This window comes from Scardinius erythrophthalmus (genome assembly GCF_964197995.2).
Source record: "Scardinius erythrophthalmus genome assembly, chromosome: 18".
NCBI lineage: Eukaryota > Metazoa > Chordata > Actinopteri > Cypriniformes > Leuciscidae > Scardinius > Scardinius erythrophthalmus.
Window position 1 is genome coordinate 10,814,463 of NC_138238.1, and position 19,034 is coordinate 10,833,496.

At 37.1% G+C, this 19,034-nt stretch overlaps 1 protein-coding gene across 1 annotated transcript; it reads right to left on the reverse strand.

The window, feature by feature from the left end:
• Positions 1-538: 538 nt before the first annotated feature.
• Positions 539-14,842, reverse strand: cpn1 (carboxypeptidase N, polypeptide 1). The gene is made up of 9 exons (XM_081393043.1): positions 12,301-14,842; positions 9,068-9,264; positions 8,271-8,426; positions 5,285-5,461; positions 4,486-4,597; positions 3,752-3,891; positions 2,759-2,858; positions 2,560-2,678; positions 539-2,465 (listed from the first exon to the last, which is right to left on the reverse strand). The coding sequence occupies exons 1-9, from the start codon at positions 12,533-12,535 to the stop codon at positions 2,349-2,351; spliced, it is 1,353 nt and encodes a 450-aa protein (XP_081249169.1). The 5' UTR covers positions 12,536-14,842; the 3' UTR covers positions 539-2,348.
• Between the last annotated feature and the right edge of the window lie 4,192 nt (positions 14,843-19,034).

Here is a 19,034-nt window from a genome sequence, read left to right on the forward strand (position 1 = left end):
ACGTTTAGCCTTTTATGCTCAAACCAGAGTTAGAAAGATGGAGAGACTCAAGAAGTGACAACATGTAGACAACATTTCTGAATGGTTTGTTGATGAATTTATGTAGCTTATGTGTAGTTATCTTCTAGTCATTGATTAGCATATTCTGTCAAAATCGTGTTCCGGGGGCGGGGTTTATGTAAATTTTAGGGGAGGAATGTCGTGCAGTCCTTACCAGCTGTTTGTTGTAGTCCTTAAAAAGCTATTTCTTTAAAAGAATATATCTCCCTTTGCTTTGAACGTTGAGCGTCGTAACTTTGCAGATGTTGTATGCTCAAACAGCAACATTACACACTAACTAAAGTTAGAAAAGTGAATTCATAATCAACCACCCCTTTAAGTATTGCTCATATTTTCCAGCTGCAGAGCCTTCTAATCCTTTCCTGGACATAACATTCCTGGAGTACATTTTCCTTTTTCCTGTTATTCAGAGGGCTTTGTTATTCTATTTGTGTGTGATAACCAGGAAGAACACAGGGATACAAATCTTTAAATGTTTACAGTATTGTTGATGGATCATTTTATTGGAACATTCACTCTAGAATTAAAAACATGGAATGATCAGATATATACATATCTTTTAATGTTTTTGTACTATTCAAGAATACCATCCTGAAATAGTTAATACATTTTCTGGAATTAAAATACTAAATTATAGTTTATGTACTTTTTTAAGCTACAGGTTTTAAAGAGCCTAAGAAAAAGTTTGACAAGCACAGTTTCCTTGTTTTGTTGATGTATTTCCTATGGAAGTTGGAGTTGGACATATCGAAGTCCCACTTAATGTATGTAATGTTACTGTGTTTTCTGATGTTTTTAGAATTGATTTCTATTATATTCAACACTTTTCAGTAGTGAAATAGCAGTGGTTTGACCATATCGCTACAGCACTGACACCTAGTGTTCTTTTAGGTTCGATAAACATGAGTGTGCTTCCATGCAAGTTATAAGTTAGACATTGTGGAGAATTTAATAAGAATAAGATATTTGCTTAAATATGCACCGGATATATTAAATGTAAATGATTGCTGATTTGAAAATGCTGTATGCAAGCTTCTCAACAAAAGCTTGCATAATCGAGAGGAGTGTATAGACTTGCAGCTTGTAGTTTTTTAAATAGACATAAATAATCAGATGATGATTTCCATTGCTTCAGGGAAAAAATAAGGAATTCCAACATATCTGGGCAACTAGAAGCAAAAATAAAGACATTCACATTCTTAAGGGGTCTTTAAATTGTGGTAATAAAGTAATTCTCACATATCCTATCTATCTATCCATCCATCCATCCATCCATCCATCCATCCATCTGTGATTTAAAAAAAAAAAATGCTGTATGTACTTGTATGCATTACCCATAAGATAATTTCTCAGCCTATGAAGCGATTTACATAGTTGTAGAAAAAGCTCTCGTTTTTTATGTATTTATTTATAATTTAAGCAAAGAACTTCACCTGAACCAAAACAAGCTCTGTTACTTTAATTTCCTATTATCACTGTAAAGCTGCTTTGAGACAGTCCATATTGTTAAAAGCGCTATATAAATGAGGGTGACTTGCCTTGACTTGAACCGCTTATATGATATTCACTTTAATTTAGAGTTTATGTCCACAGATCCTTTCAGTAAATCTTTGCATTTGTAGTTTGCATCCAAATGTGAACTAAAATATGCCTGGTTTAATCAAACATTACATATTTACATGTAAAGATCATTAGAAGAAAAGGTATATCCATGTGATAAACTAGTTGAAGAGTATATACAGTACCTTTATGAAAATTTCAATACATTTTTACAAATATTCACAAATGCACCAAGATGGTATTTTAAACATGTTATTCTTAAAAACAACAATTGCCCAAAGAATAGAAAGATAAACAACCTTAGTTCATTTTAAATGATAAAATGTTTATTTTATTATTTTTATCCACATAGAAGATAATTAATCTTAAACTGATTTCTGATCATATTCGGACACAATTTCCAGTAACAGTCCATCTAAATGTCTTCATTAATCTATGACTATTTTCTCATAAAAAGAGAAATATATTTTGTTTACATTACCTACTTCTTCCTGTTCTTTTAATCAAAGCCATTATATAACATACATACCTGTATATATTTAAGCTCCACGAGAACATGAGAGCAAAATATGGATTCCTCACACTTTTATGCATCTATACAAACAACAAAGAACCTGACATAGGAAGGTGAGATTTGTCACAGTGAGAGTCCATGTTTCCCTTTATTGTTCTTCAGTTTATAAAGTAAAGACGTGTTTTGTCTGTTTTGAGAGAAGAGACCTTCCTCTTTATCTTGGGCCAAGGTTGGTAGGAGGAATCTTAGCCGTCGATGTGCCCTTCTTGTTGGCATAAGCTTTCACGTTCAAGTTTGTCCCTTTTGGTTGAACTTTCAAATAGAAATGCAACTGGGAAGAAGAACAAATACGATATGTTAGTTTGTTATTGAAAAAAAAAAAAAAAAATCAGTAAAGAATAGTGTATCAGTGTATTGTTTATCACCTGTACAGCTTCAGCCGGTCCCACTGTCACAATGCTGGTAAAGGGTTGGTAACCTAGTGCAGAAGCCGTCACTGTGTAGGTGCCCGGCAAGAGCAGACGGAAGTAGTCTCCATCAGTCCCTGAGACGGCATCAGACACATGAAATGAAGTATTCAAACTTATACTACAAAATCAGCTTTTAATGTAGAACAACACTCACCGCAGGTGATATCGTGGTTTACGCCTGCCACCGAGATCACTGCATTGCTAATTGGGTTGTTGTTCTCATCATAAACCATGCCTTTTATCCCATGGTGCACCTGGAGGACAGGAGAGAGTCACAATGTCAACCCACCCTCATGTTGTATTGTTTGTACAACATGTTTGTTGTATTGTCATGTTGGTCATTTTTTTCCGAAAGTGCTAAACGTTTTCACATTGGACTAAAACTTACTAAACTTGCTGACTTTGCTTACACGGGCTATAACAACTTCAAATTTTCCTGAAATTTGCATGTCTTTTTGGATCTGATTGATCGTAGGCTTCATTGATCTGAGCTTTTGCACCACCGTTTTTTTTTTTTAGGTGAATAAGCTTGATTGAAATTTTTTCATGCATACTGTATGTGCATATGCTCAGATCAATGAAGCCTACGATTAATCAGTTCCAGAAATTCAAAACCTGTGCTTATTGAAAGAAAAACGAAAAAAGATTGAATCTAATATTTGGTGAAAAAATAGCATAATGAGAGAATAACAAGCTATTTAAAAGGCTGGTCATTTTTGACTGGGAACACCAAATTAGGGAAAGGATTTCCAGCACAGCTCAAGGGTTAAGCTTTCGTTATGGTCAGGCACTGCACTCAAAGTGGTAAACCGATTCCATCCATTACTTTAAATGTGCTAGCAAGCAGTGTAATGTTACCTGAACTCACAACGTGACCCCTGAAGGTTCATATCAATTTCACATTATAAGTATCTGGGGACAGGTTCATTACCTGCTGGTGCCATAGTGAACCAATTTGTCTTTCTTACCTGTGTCTGCTAGAATACTGGCCCCCTTTTTACCTGTTTGATTTTGAATAAAATGCTCTCCAATTCCATTTCTACATGTTCTGACTGCAGAGTTTGAACTTCTACTTGTTTCATTACAGGCATACAGAGCTGAAACTAAAGCAGTAAAACAGTCAAATGCGAGAAGGGAAGTTCCTCACCTGCTCCATGTAGGACACCAGAGCCTCTCTGTTGGCTAGCCACTCGCTGGCGAGAGCCGTCGCTGGAGGAAACTTATCACAGCTGAGCTCCAGAGTGATCTCAAAGCAGTTTGTGTGGAGGTAGTTGAAGTCCTGCATCCCTTCAGAAATATTGAGGAATAATTCTTCTTAATCGCACATTAAAATGTAGTATGTACAGCACACAAAACCCCACCAAAAGTGGAAAAGATGCCCCACATATTCTAAATATTCACTATTTTTTTAATCAACCATTTTTTTATTTTTTTTATAGAGCTTGTAAAGTTAAATTTGCAAGAAAAAATGCACACATACTGTATAAGAAACACTTCTTTTTGTATGTGTGTTTGGGAAACTATTCACATGCTCATACATGACCATTTTCTGCTTGTGTATTGGTTTCCTTTAGGTTTTTTTTTTTTTTGCAAAAGTAATTTTAGGGAAATATATGACCAACAAAACAAAGATGACCTAAAAATTTATTTGAAAATCAATTAGAAAATTGACCCTTAAATAAGTTAATTTCACTGGTGGAATTACACTGGTGCTTGCACTAGTGAAAAGCTCTCAACTAGAACACAATCACATGTCCTTAAAGATAAAAGTGCTTGTAATTTCCAAATTTCAGCTAAATTACAAGGCATTTAGATGAGACAAAACCACAAGCCTTGTTGAAGTAATTGAATGAGAACCGTGGTATGTAAAATATAACCCACCCTTAGATAGAGAGTACCAGCTGGCTCCATTTGTGATTCCTTCATCAAAGTAATCGCCGCAGTTCCAGCCCTTATGCATCCAGCTGTGGGCATAGGAGTACGTCTTTGCCAACTACACACACACACAATACAAAAACACACAAATCTGTAAATATTCACCAGGGAATTGGGAAAAACAACGGTCAGCTCTTCATTAGGTGAAGTGTGTGATTTCTGAACTACTCTGCCTTAAGAAAAAAACAAAACAAAAAACAAGACTTAAACCAGCTTAAGCTGGTTTGCTGGTCTAAATTTAACTTCCAGCCTGATCAGGCTGGTCTTTTGTCTTGTTTTAGTAGGGTTTTGTGCTCTTGGCCAGGCTGGAAGACTCTGTATAGATCTAATCTGACCAATAGCAGTTAGTAAAGGCAAATCTACTTTTTTATGCAACTAAGATGACCAGCCTTAAAGAAAAAAATTAGATAACTAGTCTAGGCAGTTTATACAACTGCAGATAAGACCATCTTAAACCTGCTTAGACTAGCAAGTCAGCTTAGGTTGGTTTAAGTGTTGTTGTTTTTTCCGCAGAGAAGTGACACCATACGGAATTGCCAAAAAAAAAAAAAAGAAAAAAAAAGAATGACTTAAAACATTCCAAACTCCACCCATCTGCCATTTGTAAAATGATTTGATAGTGCCACAGAAACACAGTGTTTACACTTTTTTTTAACAAATTACAAATGGCTTACAATTGCTTGTGGACATTAAACTTTTTTTAAAGTGGAAAAATCACACAAATAACGAAAAAAACACAACATACCTTTCGAAATATTTTATCATCAGAGGTGGCCGAGTATGTTGTTTTGCCTCTTATCCGGGGCTCGCGAGACTTATCGAAGGGGTAATTGGCAACTACAGCTCCACCGTGGAGGTTAGCAGACAGAACGAAGTTATAATTCTGCATCCATTTTATCACTGCTAAAGTCTCCGGCTCAACCTGCAAGAACCAAAAATACAGGGAAAAACATTCAGGTTTCCTTTGTTTTAGGTTTTTGTGCCATGACACTCCAGCAACGTTCTTTGGGAATATTCCTTTAACTCTGCTATCTGAGAGATCTGACCTGTGGTACTAGAGGTGAAGGGATAATAAACCTCCACCTGACCCTGTTGCATTAAGTAAAATCAGTCCAGTTGGCTCCTTAGAGATGGCTGCTGTTTTGAAGAGACTGTGTATTTATTATGCATAGATCTGTATATATAAACAACCAAGCGTCCCTTTGGCCCCAGCTGTCATTGAAGAGTTAGGTTTCATGCTGTGAACTCACACAGATGTTTTTCACCCTGCTTAGGTCTGTGTAGTGCAAAACCCACACTAGGGTCAGAGGGTCACGAGCGGGGTTTGATGTGAGAGTGACAGCTCTTGACTCACAGAGAAATGATTGGAACTTGTCATATTCCTCCAACTGCAGTTCTTCTGTTGTTATCCTGAGGGACGTGTGGCTGCCAGTGAACATACTTCTCCAAAGCCGGAGTTCTCATTTTAGAGTAAGGAAAATACATAGATGTTCCTGGAAAGAGCTGTTTAAATGGTTTGTATTATTCTAGTGAGCTCTTCCAAAAAATCTGGGAATTCTTTCATTTTATTACATAAAATCAAGAAGAAATGTGTAATATTCTATTTCTAGTAAGTAAACTACTTTGTGCTAAAGGTCAGATGTTCCTGCTTCCATCTAGCACAATATGTTCTTTGTAACATTCTCAAATCATGATGGATGGCATGGATACACACAGATGAGATTTACTTTATATTACTCAGCAGGTTGTGAAAGGCTAATCAAAATATCCAGAGCTCATGATGAAGACTAACAGTAGTACAAGCTAAAAAAGTCCATTTACACAAGCCAAGGCTCTCTATTTTGTGAAATGTGGGCTTGTTGGCGATTGATAGAGAGCAGACCGGCAGAACGAGAGCTGGGTGGGTTACTAACAGACTAATGGAGAGCTTAAGTGAGCTGTCCAACTGTAAAAACAAAAACGTTTTTCTTTGCAATGCAGGAAACTGGAACTATCCTGTCTTTTACTTAAGATTGGAACAGGGATTTGTCTATGTGATGTCTATGTATACAAGATTGTTTGTACATTAAAAAGGTCACCCCATGAAAACATATACAGATCCTGTAGCTCAGTTGGTAGAACATAATGTTAGCAACGCCCATGTCATGGGCAGGCCAGCAGAACGATCCACAGATATCTGAATCTGGGATTCAATCACCACGTTTCATGTTTGTATAAGCAATGAATTTTGGAACTATGGAACTTCTTTTGTTCCATAGATTTTACTCAAAAATCAGTCCAATCATAGGTTTGATTCCCAGGGAACACATATAATGATGGTAATTTAACAACACCAGTGCTGGTTCCTCTTAATGATTCAAGCTCCTTATGGGTTAAGGAATAAAACTTTGGGGAGAAAAAATGCAATTCCATCGACAAATGATTAGATGATTTCAATATTAAATAAATTCAAAACAATTCATAAAAAGCTCAGGCTCATAAGAGTCATGAGATTTTGAACTGGTTGCACTCTATGTTTTTGACTTTTGTTTAGACTGAAAAATCTCTACATTTTTTTTATTAAAATGGAACGGGTTCTGAACATGAACTGAGTCGCTTTAGGTAAATAAATCTCAAAATATACACACTACTGTTCAAAAATGTGGATATATTTTTTTATGTCTTTAATGCTTACCAAGACTGCATTTATTTGATCAGAGATGCAGTAAAAACAGTAATATTGTGAAATATTATTGCAATTTAAAATAACTGTTTTCTATTTTAATATATTTTAAAATGTAATTTATTCCTGTGATGTCAAAGCTGAATTTTCAGCATCATTTCTTCAGTCTTCAGTCTCACATGATCCTTCAGAAATCATTCTAATGCTGATTTGGTGCTCAATTAACATTTCTTATTATTATCAATGTTGAAAACAGGTATGATGCTCAATATTTTTGTGGAAAGCGTGATGCATTTTTGTTCAGGATTCTTTGCTAAACAGAAAGTTCAAAAGAACAGCATATATGTGAAATAATAATCTTTTGTAACATTACAAATGTTTCAGCAATTTAACACATCTTTGCTGAATACAATTAATAATTTCTTAAAAAAAAAAAATCTTACTGACCCCAAACTTTTGAACAGTAGTGCACATAAATGGTTAGCATATATACAAATATTTTGTGTTATCGTTACCCTATCAAAGAGGATCTTATATTGTCTATCTCAACATCTTTCAGCACTTCCAAACCGCTACACAAGCTTCAAACAATGCGCATCAAAAAAATCATGTGAGTTTGCGCGATGGGACGACATAACTGGAAAAATCAGCGGAAAAATCGTTGCAAAGCATCAGAAATGCTGTTTTGGTCATTCAGAAGTCTGTCGTCAAAGTGGTTCAGTATAATTCCCTTCTTACACGACTGCGTTCCAAAACAGCAGCATCTGCCTCCGAAAGCAAGATAACACGTTTATTGCATTTCGTCTGTGCTCTGAGACGCAAATAACTTATTATATACAAAAAATAATATATACAGTGGCTTTTCCTACTTTTCTTAGTGATATTTTAGCAACAGTTTATCAGGAAGTGACGATTTTGTCCTCTTCGGCTCACTGGATGGAAACAGCGCTTTATTCGCAAATGTTTTATGCGATATTCGAATTTTGCGCATAAGTTAAATTCGCAACTTTGGATGGAAGCTATTGTGTCCTCTCCTATAGAGGTGTATGTGACACTGATTGATGATCACCTGTAATTCCCAGTTGTCTGGCAGTGGTAGGTGGTGGTTTTGGCCGTTGTGCTTCTCGTAGTAGTACATAAGAGCATTCAGGTCTGGGAAGTTGCGGTTGAGGTCTACCTCTTTCGCGTTTCCACGTCCCACTAAGTAGCCGTTGAATTCTGGACCCTGTAAATCGGATAAAGAGCACATCATTTCCTATTCTTTAAGTACCGTTTTGGGAAGGATTTCGCCTTTTAACATTCTCAGTATGTCTGGTGTGAAATGTATACCTCAAGTAGTTTATTGTGCTTGTGTGTGTTGTGTAAGCGAGTTAGAGCACGTTAAATAGATCCTGTCTGATGCTGAGGTATAGTTTCCTTTGCTAGTTCTTGTCTGGTCCATTGAGACGCTTGATAACTGGGTGTGTGTGGCCACATTCAGCCTCCATTTACTGCTGGACATATAATTAGTCTCAAAGATCAAGAAAGAGTCTGTATTACTATAATTTTGCACTCTAGATGTGTGAATGCTGTAGGTGTATGGACTCTGTTCCAGAAAAAAATACTGTATGTATTTTGTGAGTTCTTCTGGTGTAATTAGTCTCAAAAGAAAGCCAGCAATGCACTCTGGGATGTGACTGATTCCTAAATAACAAACTAGAGGCCACCAGAGACTTACAGCACTCCCACACCACAGCTGCCACACTGAAGAAATAAGTGTATATGCATGCTCACATTCACACCACGCTCTGTTGGTCACGGATTTTGAGCTGTGGCGTTTTAGTATACTTGTTTTACAATGTAGATTAGCTACTTAGGGCTGTATACCTGCCTGGCAGCGACCTCATATCCATCAGGGTTCATGGAAGGAAGGATGTGGATCCGTGTGTCGTGGATGAGGCGCGTGATTCGCTCGTTTCCTGCCCGGTATTCCTCGCACAGGAACTGGGCCAAGTAGATGAGCAGCTCCCTGCCGAGCACTTCGTTCCCGTGCATGTTCCCAACGTACTTGAACTCTGGCTCCACTGAAAAACACAGGTCAGGTGACCGCCAGTCAGGAAGTCATGAGGTCATAGGGTCACATCCGTGAATAGCATGCAAGCAACAAGCTCTATGCATGCATATGTAGCAATTCAGAAGCAGCAACTGTATGAATTAAGACCTAATATGCGATATGAAGCTCTAAAGGTACTGCAAGGATTGCCTACTAGATATTTTGCGATCATTTACTCACCCTCATGTTGATCCAAGACTTTCTTTTGTGGAACACAATAGGAGAAATGTACATTTTTTAAGACAATGAAAGGGAATGGCTCCAAAAACACTTCACCATATAAAAGAAGTTCATGCAACTTATACATAACATTCCAAGTCTTCTAAAGCCATATGTGACCCTGGACCACAAAACCAGTCACATGGGTCAATTTTATGAAATTGAGATTTATACATCAATAAATAAGCTTTCCATTGATGTATGGTTTGTTAGGATAGGACAGTATTTGGCCGAGATACAACTATTTGAAAATCTGGAATCTGAGGGTGTAAAAAAATCTAAACATTGAGAAAATGGCCTTTAAAGTTGTCCATTTATGTTTGCGATTGTGCTGCATTCACTCACAAAAATAAATGTTTTATATATTTATGGTAGGAAATTAACAAAATATTTTCATGGAACATGATCTTTACTTAATATCCTAATGATTTTTGGCATAAAAGAAAAATCGATAATTTTGACCCATACAATGTATTATTGGCTATTGCCACAAATATACCGTGCTACTTATAACTGGTTTTGTGATCCAGGGTCACGTATAAAATCTTTGTATGAAAAACACACCATATTTAGTCACAGAAAATTGAGCGACATGAGGGTGAGTAAATGATGACTGAAGTTTCATTTCTAGGTTAACCATCCCTTTAAAACAAATTCACTTTTCCAACAGTGTATGTGGCATGCGGTTGAGTAAGCTGACACTGTAAATGCTCGTATCAAATATGAATGAATTCAAATTCATCATTTTCCTCCTACAAAAGCTTTTTGAGGGTTTAACAGCACAGCAGGCCACTCTCATCGAAATTCCTGTCTCACAGCCAGTTGTCAGCTCATTATTCACAATTATCTCCTCTAACAAGTACCAGCAGATTTCCGTTTGTTCTTTTTTGATGCGGAAGTGAGTGATGGCGAGATTGCAAATCTAATTAGCCACTGTGTGCAGGCAGACTCATCAGGCACAGTCTTCCAATTAATCACCAAATAATTAAATTAACTGTGCTGTGCCACTGCTCAAATAGTCACAAAATGGGTGGCCTTGACATTAACGCATGAACATTGTTTAAAAGTCTTAAGGGTCAGGTGGTCACAAGGACTTTGCCCACTCTGCTGTATCGGTTCCTGTTTTTGTACTCTGTGTGGAACATGTATACATCCTGCAATTCTCTCAGAGGTTTTACCTTTGTACGCATATTGCCAAGAGAAGCAGATTTTTACTCTGCAAAAAAAGGATTTTCTTACTCAACAATCTTAAATCAAGATACATTTACTTAAAAAGCAAAATTAGTTAAAATGTTGAGTTTTGTTTTCTGAAAAATTGCTTAAAATTAAGTGACTTTATGCTTAAAATGAGAAGAAATAAAATCTGCCAGTGGGGTCAGAAAATTATTTTATTTTCGCTTTGAATTAAGTTTATTTTTTCTTGTTTTAAGCATGAACTCACTTATTTTTGATAGATTTTTCAGAAAGGAAAACTTGGTCACACTTTAGATTAGGGTCCAATTCTCACTATTAACTAACTATAAACTTCTACTTTTGCCTCAATAAACTCCTAATTACTGCTTATTAATAGTTAGTAAGGTAGTTGTTATGTTTAGGAATTGGGTAGGATTGGGAATGTAGAATACGATAACAGCCTATATCCTAGTAATATACATGATAATAAGCGACTAGTTAATAGTAAGAATTGAACCCTAAGCTAAAGTGTTACTGAAAACGTAAAATCTTAAGTAATTTTGCTTTTCAAGTAAATACATCTTGATTTAAGAATATTTAGATATTTGTGCAGGAAAACAAGGCGAAAATTATTTTTTGAGAGAACATCTGATGGCAAAAATCTATTTGCTTTCAAAAGCTGATTTATTAACTTCTTTTGTTGATGGATCTTAACTACTTGCAGTAGCAGAGCTGAAAGTGTTTTGAATTTGACTGAACAAAGGAACAAGGTCTACAGACTGAAACAAAGAGGGAAATGTTACTGCTCAGCAGCTGTTCTTTCATATTTCAAAAGATACATTGGAGTTCTGAATCATCTTTTTTTTGAAGTATCAGATGTTTCTCCTGAAATTCCTTGTAAATAGAGACAGTGGTTGGCTTACAAAGCATAAACTAGATAATTTGTTTTCATCTTTGAAATCTTTGAAATTTTGGGATTTCTGACTTTGGATTCCTAAACTTTGGTATCTTGGCCAATCTAAGGTAAGTTTAAGATATTGTTCTCTTCTGGAACTCTAGAGGAGACACATGCAAGATTAATGAGCTGTTGTTCTCAATAGAATCATCTGAGAAGCAGAAGTGTCCATTTGCTCTCTGTTTTTAAGGAAAACAATTGAGCTATTAAACATTCCGATGTTTCATTCCAGTGGGAATGTTTTTGTTTTAGATTAACAACAAGGCCGGTGTTTGCTCCTGTCTGCAACATTAAACACACCACATCTCCAGACACATACTCCCCCTTAAACCCATTACTGTCCATTCTTAAATGCAATTTACAGTATCTGAGTGTTTGAGGAGCAACAAGATAAATCAAATTGACGGTCAACATTGGCTGGCCAGACAAACTCATGAATGACCAGTCAAAGCTTGATTTCAACTGTTAAGTGCTTATCTCAGAAAAAAGCCCAAATTATGCAATCAAACCAAAATTAAGCAGTAATTTTGGTTTGATTGCATACTTTGGGCTGGCAGCTCTGGCAGCCTTACAGCCTCAGTAGGAACAACTTGCAAGAGTTTTCTTGAGCTATATGTGAGGAATTTAATGCCTTGGTACAAGAGTAAAGAAAAGACTCACATGCTTCATGGATGCCAGGGTTATCAGTGAACTCCAGGACATATAGGTGCCGTCCCTCCACGCTGCGACCGATGCTGTAGATGCGAGTGATGTAGGGGCATTCGCTTTGGACAGCAAAAAGAGCTCTCACCATCTCCTCATATCCATGGTGCTGGAAGTCAGACGCCCCGGTCAACGAAGCCTCGAGCCCCAGAAGCAGCGCCCCAATCCAGATCAGACAGCTGCCTGACAGCATGGTCCCAGACTGCTCCGCAAACAGAGCGCCACTTCTTTTCCTCGCTCTCTTTCTCAATCCTGCTCTCCCCGTTTGCCTCCTCCCTCTGGACCTCCTCTCACTCCCGCTTAGAAGAGCAAGTAAGGACGGCCCCTCCTTTCTCTCTCTCGCTCTCTTCTGATTCCCTCACCCATACCATTTGTGTGTGTTTACTCATTTGGCATTGTTGGAGATGTGAGAGTTGACATCACATATGACACCTCAACTTTGGCTTTACGCTCCTCACACACCAAACCTCCCCCTCTTGTGTTTTTCAGTGCTATGACCTGCGGTTAATCTCTGACTAGCTTTTGAAAGCATGATTACTGATGGTTTAACTAAAGAGGAATAAAAGCAAACAGGAAAGGGGTGAAATGGAGGCTTTATTTTTGGGGAAAGGGATGTGATTAGCATTTACTCTCCCACTTTCGCTCCAACACTAGCTCATTCATTAACTCAGAGTAAACACACTCTGAGCCTGAGAGGTTAGTGCTTCTACAGGGCATTCTGGGAAAACAGACCATGGGGGACCAAAGGTTTCAAATGAGCGCTGTGGAACTGGCCCCCTGAGGCCCTCCTCCCATCACCTCTACTATAAATCCCAGGAGCTGCTGTCCGTCACACTCACTATAACCTGAATGTTAGTACTGCAGTTGTTGCTTTGTTACTGATTTTATATTCATTCTCAGTAACACCACGGGTGGAAATGTAACACCTTTTGCGTTGACCGAACAAGCAGGCTGTTTACTCAATTGCCCATGTGTTTGTGTCATTACGGACTACCCTTGCTGTTGCCAAACTAGCCATTTGGCATAAAGTCTGCATGAAACGGAAGTTGTGATAGGCTTTTCTTTCCTATTGTAATGTATATCCAAGTGAAACGGCTTCTTGAACAAGAAAAAAATGTAGGGTGAGACTTGATTTTGTCCATCGGGAATTGATTGGATTGTTGGATGGTTGTGGTCTGCTATTGCTGTAATCTCATGTGAGTGACAGGTTGTCCCGCCCTCATGCCGAAAAATGTTTCATCAGAGAAGAGATGTCACTGCAAGAAGAAGGGGAAGTTAAAAGTCACCATGAAATCAAAACTGGCGATTCTTATTTTTTATGGAATAGAGCATAAGAAATTATTTATGCATGCACATCATTATTTTTTTAATTCATTATCTTCCCGCAACACAGGCTCAATGGAAAAACTTACCTGTGGCAACATTTTGATCGTTTTCACACACATTTATGATTACAGGGGCAGATTATAGATGAATAAAGACTTGTTTTCACATGGCTCCATGCACAATTATGTCATGACCTCAATTTTCTTTTTTTACCATAGTGCATGATTTGTAAACCAATATATTTCACAGTTTGCATCACTTAACCAGCTCCATATGTTCGGTTTTAATGACGTGCTACGCTTGTTTGGTAGCTTTACTGGTACAGAATTGTACTTGTGATGTGAAGAGCTCGGGTACGAATCCCGTGAAAGAAGAGTCATGATAAAAGAGCTCAAAGACAAGATTGTTATGGTTATGATTGCGTTTTTATGTCACATTAGTTTTTGTTAACACTATCGGGTAGGTTAGGGTTTAGTGTAAATATACGCTACTTTAAAACGGAGCATTAAGCTTTTAGTGCCAATCGCTGGACATTTAAATTCAGAACTGCAGTGATACGTACAAGCTCCAACGTAATAAAACGTTGCCATATTCAAATTCATCTGTTTCGGAAAAAATTAAATGTCAATGTCAAGTGAGTGTCGGTTTTAGCGACACTCACTTGACATTTCACTTTGAAACTGTCGCGCAACGTGCATGATGCAACGTACTTTGCGTTTTGCAAAAATGTTGCCACAGGTACGTTTTTCAAATGAGCCTGGGCTGTATTCCCGACATCTCTTCTCTGATGACGTGTGCATCGCCGTGAGGGCGGGACAATAATCCTGCCCTTCTAGCAACCTGTCACTCACATGAGATCACAGTAATTAACAAATGCAATCCAATCAATTACTGAGGAACAAAATCAAGTCCTGTCCTAAATTTTTTCTCTTTAGAGAGGCTGTTTCACTAGATAGATATACGTTATAATAGAGAAGAAAATGTATATTCATGTTCCAGTTGTACTTAATTGACTTAATTAGTTACACATACACACACACACACACCTAGGGCATATCTTACACCCGCGCAATGCAGCGCCAAGCGCGATACTAGTGTTTTTTGCTAGTTTCAGTCCGACGCAGTTATCATTTTCACGTCCTGCAGCCACTTGTTTTAATAGCAAATGCCATACTTTTGAGCCCATTTGTGCGCCCATGGGCGTGCTGGTCTGAAACGAGGTGTGTTCTGGCGCATTGTTGGCAGGTTGCTTTTTTGAGGCAACAGAAATAGACTGCGACCAACTGAAACCTGGTCTAAAGTCAATGGCGCAATATATTTGTTATTTAAAGAGCGAGTTAGTAATGTGCGCCTATAGGCGGGTCCACGACGCGCTTAGCCTACACTCTGCTTATTAAACATACATGGACGCACAGCAGCACAAACATGCCAAATATTTAAAATAAAAGGATTAAAATGTAAAAGATTATTATTGTGTATAAAAATATATGGTGGAATCCGGCTTGTCCCGTAGATGATCTGCTTGCGCACTTTTACCTCGCGCACGAGCAGTTCCGTTTGCGCTCTGGAGACTTCGGTCTTTCCACTATCAAATTCCGTGATGTAAATAGCGAATCTGCCATGGCGCGAGCTCAACTGGCATTTAAAGGGAATGGGAAATGAGACTATTATGGTGTAACGCAAGTATATCCCAAAACACACCCATTACTCAGGTGCTCTTCGTTCATTCTAAACCGGAAAATTTTCTGTTTTGAATTTTTAAAAATCACAGCTTAATCGGAATGGTACGAAACTTAGTGACTTTCATGGCATTAGGAATGTGAACACACACACACACACACACACACACACAAAGATCGTTAAAATAGGGCCCCAAATCTATATAGAGAATTTTTTTTTTCCTGTTCTTCTTAGACACATTTCTCAAACCTATAAACACAAAAAATCTCTATATTTATTGTTAAAAATGTTTTTCAATATAGCATTTAATTTTTTCATAACAGCTCATGGTTGTAACTATGAGCAATGTGTCATTCAATCTTTAGAAAAACAGATTTAGTGACATCCAGTGGATGAAGGTCATAACAACACATGCTGTTGTTAAAGGTTTGCCTGCAAATAAACAAAAGGAGCAACGATTTAGGTACATGGATGTGTGGAATTATTTTATGATGAATGCAATCAAGTAATTGTTCAGTCTTACACACTTACAGCATCTTTCGGCGGCGGCGGCGGCAGTAGGCAGGGTTGACACTGAAACTATGGGTTCTAAAAGAAAAACCAACAATCATTTAATTTTAGGGTGCAGCCATGAAATTGTTTTCCTATCATAATAACATGAGCTTAGAAAAAGTAGAAAAATAACATGTGCTTAGAAAACTTTTACCAGGTTGGTACTCTCCACTGCAACTGATCGCTAAAAACAAAACAAAATAGTTCAATTAAATAATCCATCCCAAAAAATACCTGTTTCACAATAAAGTAGGCTATACCATAACTAAATTAAGAATGACGGCTTTTTGACTCACATTCCTGGTCGCGGGCACACTTCTTTTCATCTGTGTAAGAGAAACAGATATTTAGATGTGAAAATCAAAAATGAAAGGCACACTATGCAGTTTCCGTTTTTCTCAAACAGCGACTCTAGGGGTGTACTTGTATTTAACGTCATAGTAAATACCACTCACGCAGAGCTGTCTCTGCACTCTTCCGACCGCGCTTTCTTTGTCTTTTTCGTCGACTCTGCCATGATTCACGTCTGAAATGCGTGCTAGTGTCTTCCATAGAGGCTGCTTCATATGTTGTTGATGTATGTGACGTTGTGCCGTAAAGCAAGTCGTGATTTTTGCGAGATTTGGCGGGACGCCACCTCTCAAACCTGCATTGCTGGTTTTGCCAGCACCCCCACCCCACCCATCTAAATGAGTTCAAAGCTGTTATATTAAGGTACAAAGCTTGCATAGTGTGCCTTTAACATTTATATTTTACAATGCTGAAAAGGTTTGTGACACTTATTACCATTAAGTATCGAGAGAGAATCGTTCACACAGCTCAGGTCAATGTCTGCTAGCGATTTTAAGCACATGACCCCTTGTCTGTATTCAATCTGACATGAAGGTGTCCATCGATCAGACGTACAAATTGGGGTATGTCCCTCCATCTTCCTGAAGCAAGTGAACTTTTCTGCAGTCTGCTTTATTACAACAGAGTAGTTGCAGTTTTCTACAAAAGAAAACAGATTTTGAGAGTAAGTAAGATTTTAAAATCCAATTTAAAAAGTGCAATTTAAAAGCAACAAGTTATAGGACAAGTTGTAGGACAGTCACACTATTTTAAGTGTTGGCCATTTCATTTCATAATTCTTAATTCACTGTATTGCTTACTGTTTATTACCCACAATGCACTCTGTCTCTTTACATTATGGTAATAATGTCTGTCTCTAATAGATTATTTACCATAATGTAATGCAGAGATGTCTTTTAAGTGGAAAACAATCAGCTACTTGTTAAGCTTGCTTATGTCAGAGTCAGAAAATTGGGCCCCATCAAGTGTCTTTGAGTACCTTGTAAGAAATGAATCACTTGATACAGTGCACTTACTGTGTACATACATGTTTTTACATTGTACATGTATTTTTATAAATGTGATTGATTTTTTACAGGTTTTCAGGTTTCACAAATGGTGCAAGATGCCTTAGCGAGCACCACTAAATATAGAAGAAAAAATCTGGGGGAGGCCTGGGGTTTTATTTCTTTGTAAAAAGTGACACATTTACACTGCAGGCAAACACAACACATATTGACCAATAGAAATGAAAATGTAGGAGAATGAAAATGAATTTACCGTTTTGAAGTGCATTACAGCAAGAAAAAAGGCAAAAAATCAGCACCTGCAAACAGATATAAAACACACTTTAAAATACTGTATACCACGCGAATCATTGTGATATTACATAATATATAAAAAGATACTAATCTAAACTCTTCAGTGTTATCAGTCTGCTGCTTGCCTAACATCCTTAGAGAATTGTCATGTTGACAGTTGACTTTAACCACAGATTAGTGGTAATGTATTATTTCTGCAAGTTGGAACCACCACATTTGGCCAATGACCAATTACGTATATTCAAACGTGCATATAGACTGAACTTGTAATGTGCACGTCATCAGCATTCTCACAGGTTCTCGTTTTTTAAAGTTTCTTAGAGAGAACTTCTGTTTTCTGTTAAAACGGTGTCGTGTTAGCGGCCCCTAAGATAACAACTAATGATCGTTACGACAGAAGTGAATCATTCAAAACTAAATTTAGCTGGACAATAACTTTATTCTAGAGCTGCTGTAAAGCCAAAACAATCTCTTTTACTTTCATTTCCTATTATCACTGTAAAGCCGCTTTGGAACAATCTACATTGTTAAAAGCGCTATATAAATGAAGATGACTTGACTTATTGAATGCTGGGTGCTTGGGTTCATGTTCCAACTCCACTTATATTTAGAACCTTGTATTTTGTATCTGTGAAAATGAATTAATGAGGCTTTTGGAAATACATTTATTTTTTTGACGAATCAAAATAAACAGTTACACTTTACTTTAAAGTGTCTGTGTTATAGTGTAATTACACATTTAAGTACTGAGTAATAGTAATTAATGTATAGGGTGATGTTCAGGAATAGTGTTTGGTTTTAGGGTTAGTTGCATGTAATTTTGCATCATTCCTAGTTATTACAGTAACTATGTAACGTGGAATAAGGACACTGTAAAATAGTGTTACCAAATAAACTTTTATTCAGCAAAAATGCATTCAGTTGATCAAAAGTGTCAGTTAAGACTTTAAGTAAGAGACGTCTTTCAAAAACATACAAAAATAAAAACTTACATTCTCCAAGGTTTTGAAAGGTATATAGGGAAAATGTGTTGGTTGTAGTGGGACTGAAGCCCCTTTTATGATTTTTTTATGAAGTAGATATTTAAAATGGTACATGATTATTTTACTGGGATTAATTATTATATTTTAGATTTGAATTAAATATATATACAATTAAAAGTCTTTGTCTGGGACAAGGTTAAAACAATAAAAAAAATATTCATACAAATGAATGATGAAGGCATGATAAAAAAGCTTCCTGAGACAATTGTATTCTTAAAGAAGAGATGGACGTTAGAATAACCAAAAGGTCATTCTGCTTTGGCTGTCCACTGACATCACCGAATTACTCAGTATACCACAAAGACAACATTCGAAACATAATGGAATGGAATTAACATCGTAAGTGAAAGGAACATTCTGTCAATTTTCTTGGTAATCGGTATTGTGCAACTCATGACACAAATGTGAATGGAAAAAGATAAAAAGCATACCAAGTTTT

What these genes read in the sequence shown, in the direction of transcription:
- cpn1 (XM_081393043.1), bottom strand. Translation starts at nt 12,535, where the DNA reads ATGCTGTCAGGCAGCTGTCTGATCTGGATTGGGGCGCTGCTTCTGGGG. An exon ending in ATGAGGTCGCTGCCAGGCAG is followed by an intron (nt 8,427 to 9,067) that starts GTATACAGCCCT and finishes TCCGATTTACAG; the next exon opens with GGTCCAGAATTCAACGGCTA. An exon ending in AAACCACGATATCACCTGCG is followed by an intron (nt 2,679 to 2,758) that starts GTGAGTGTTGTT and finishes ATGCCGTCTCAG; the next exon opens with GGACTGATGGAGACTACTTC.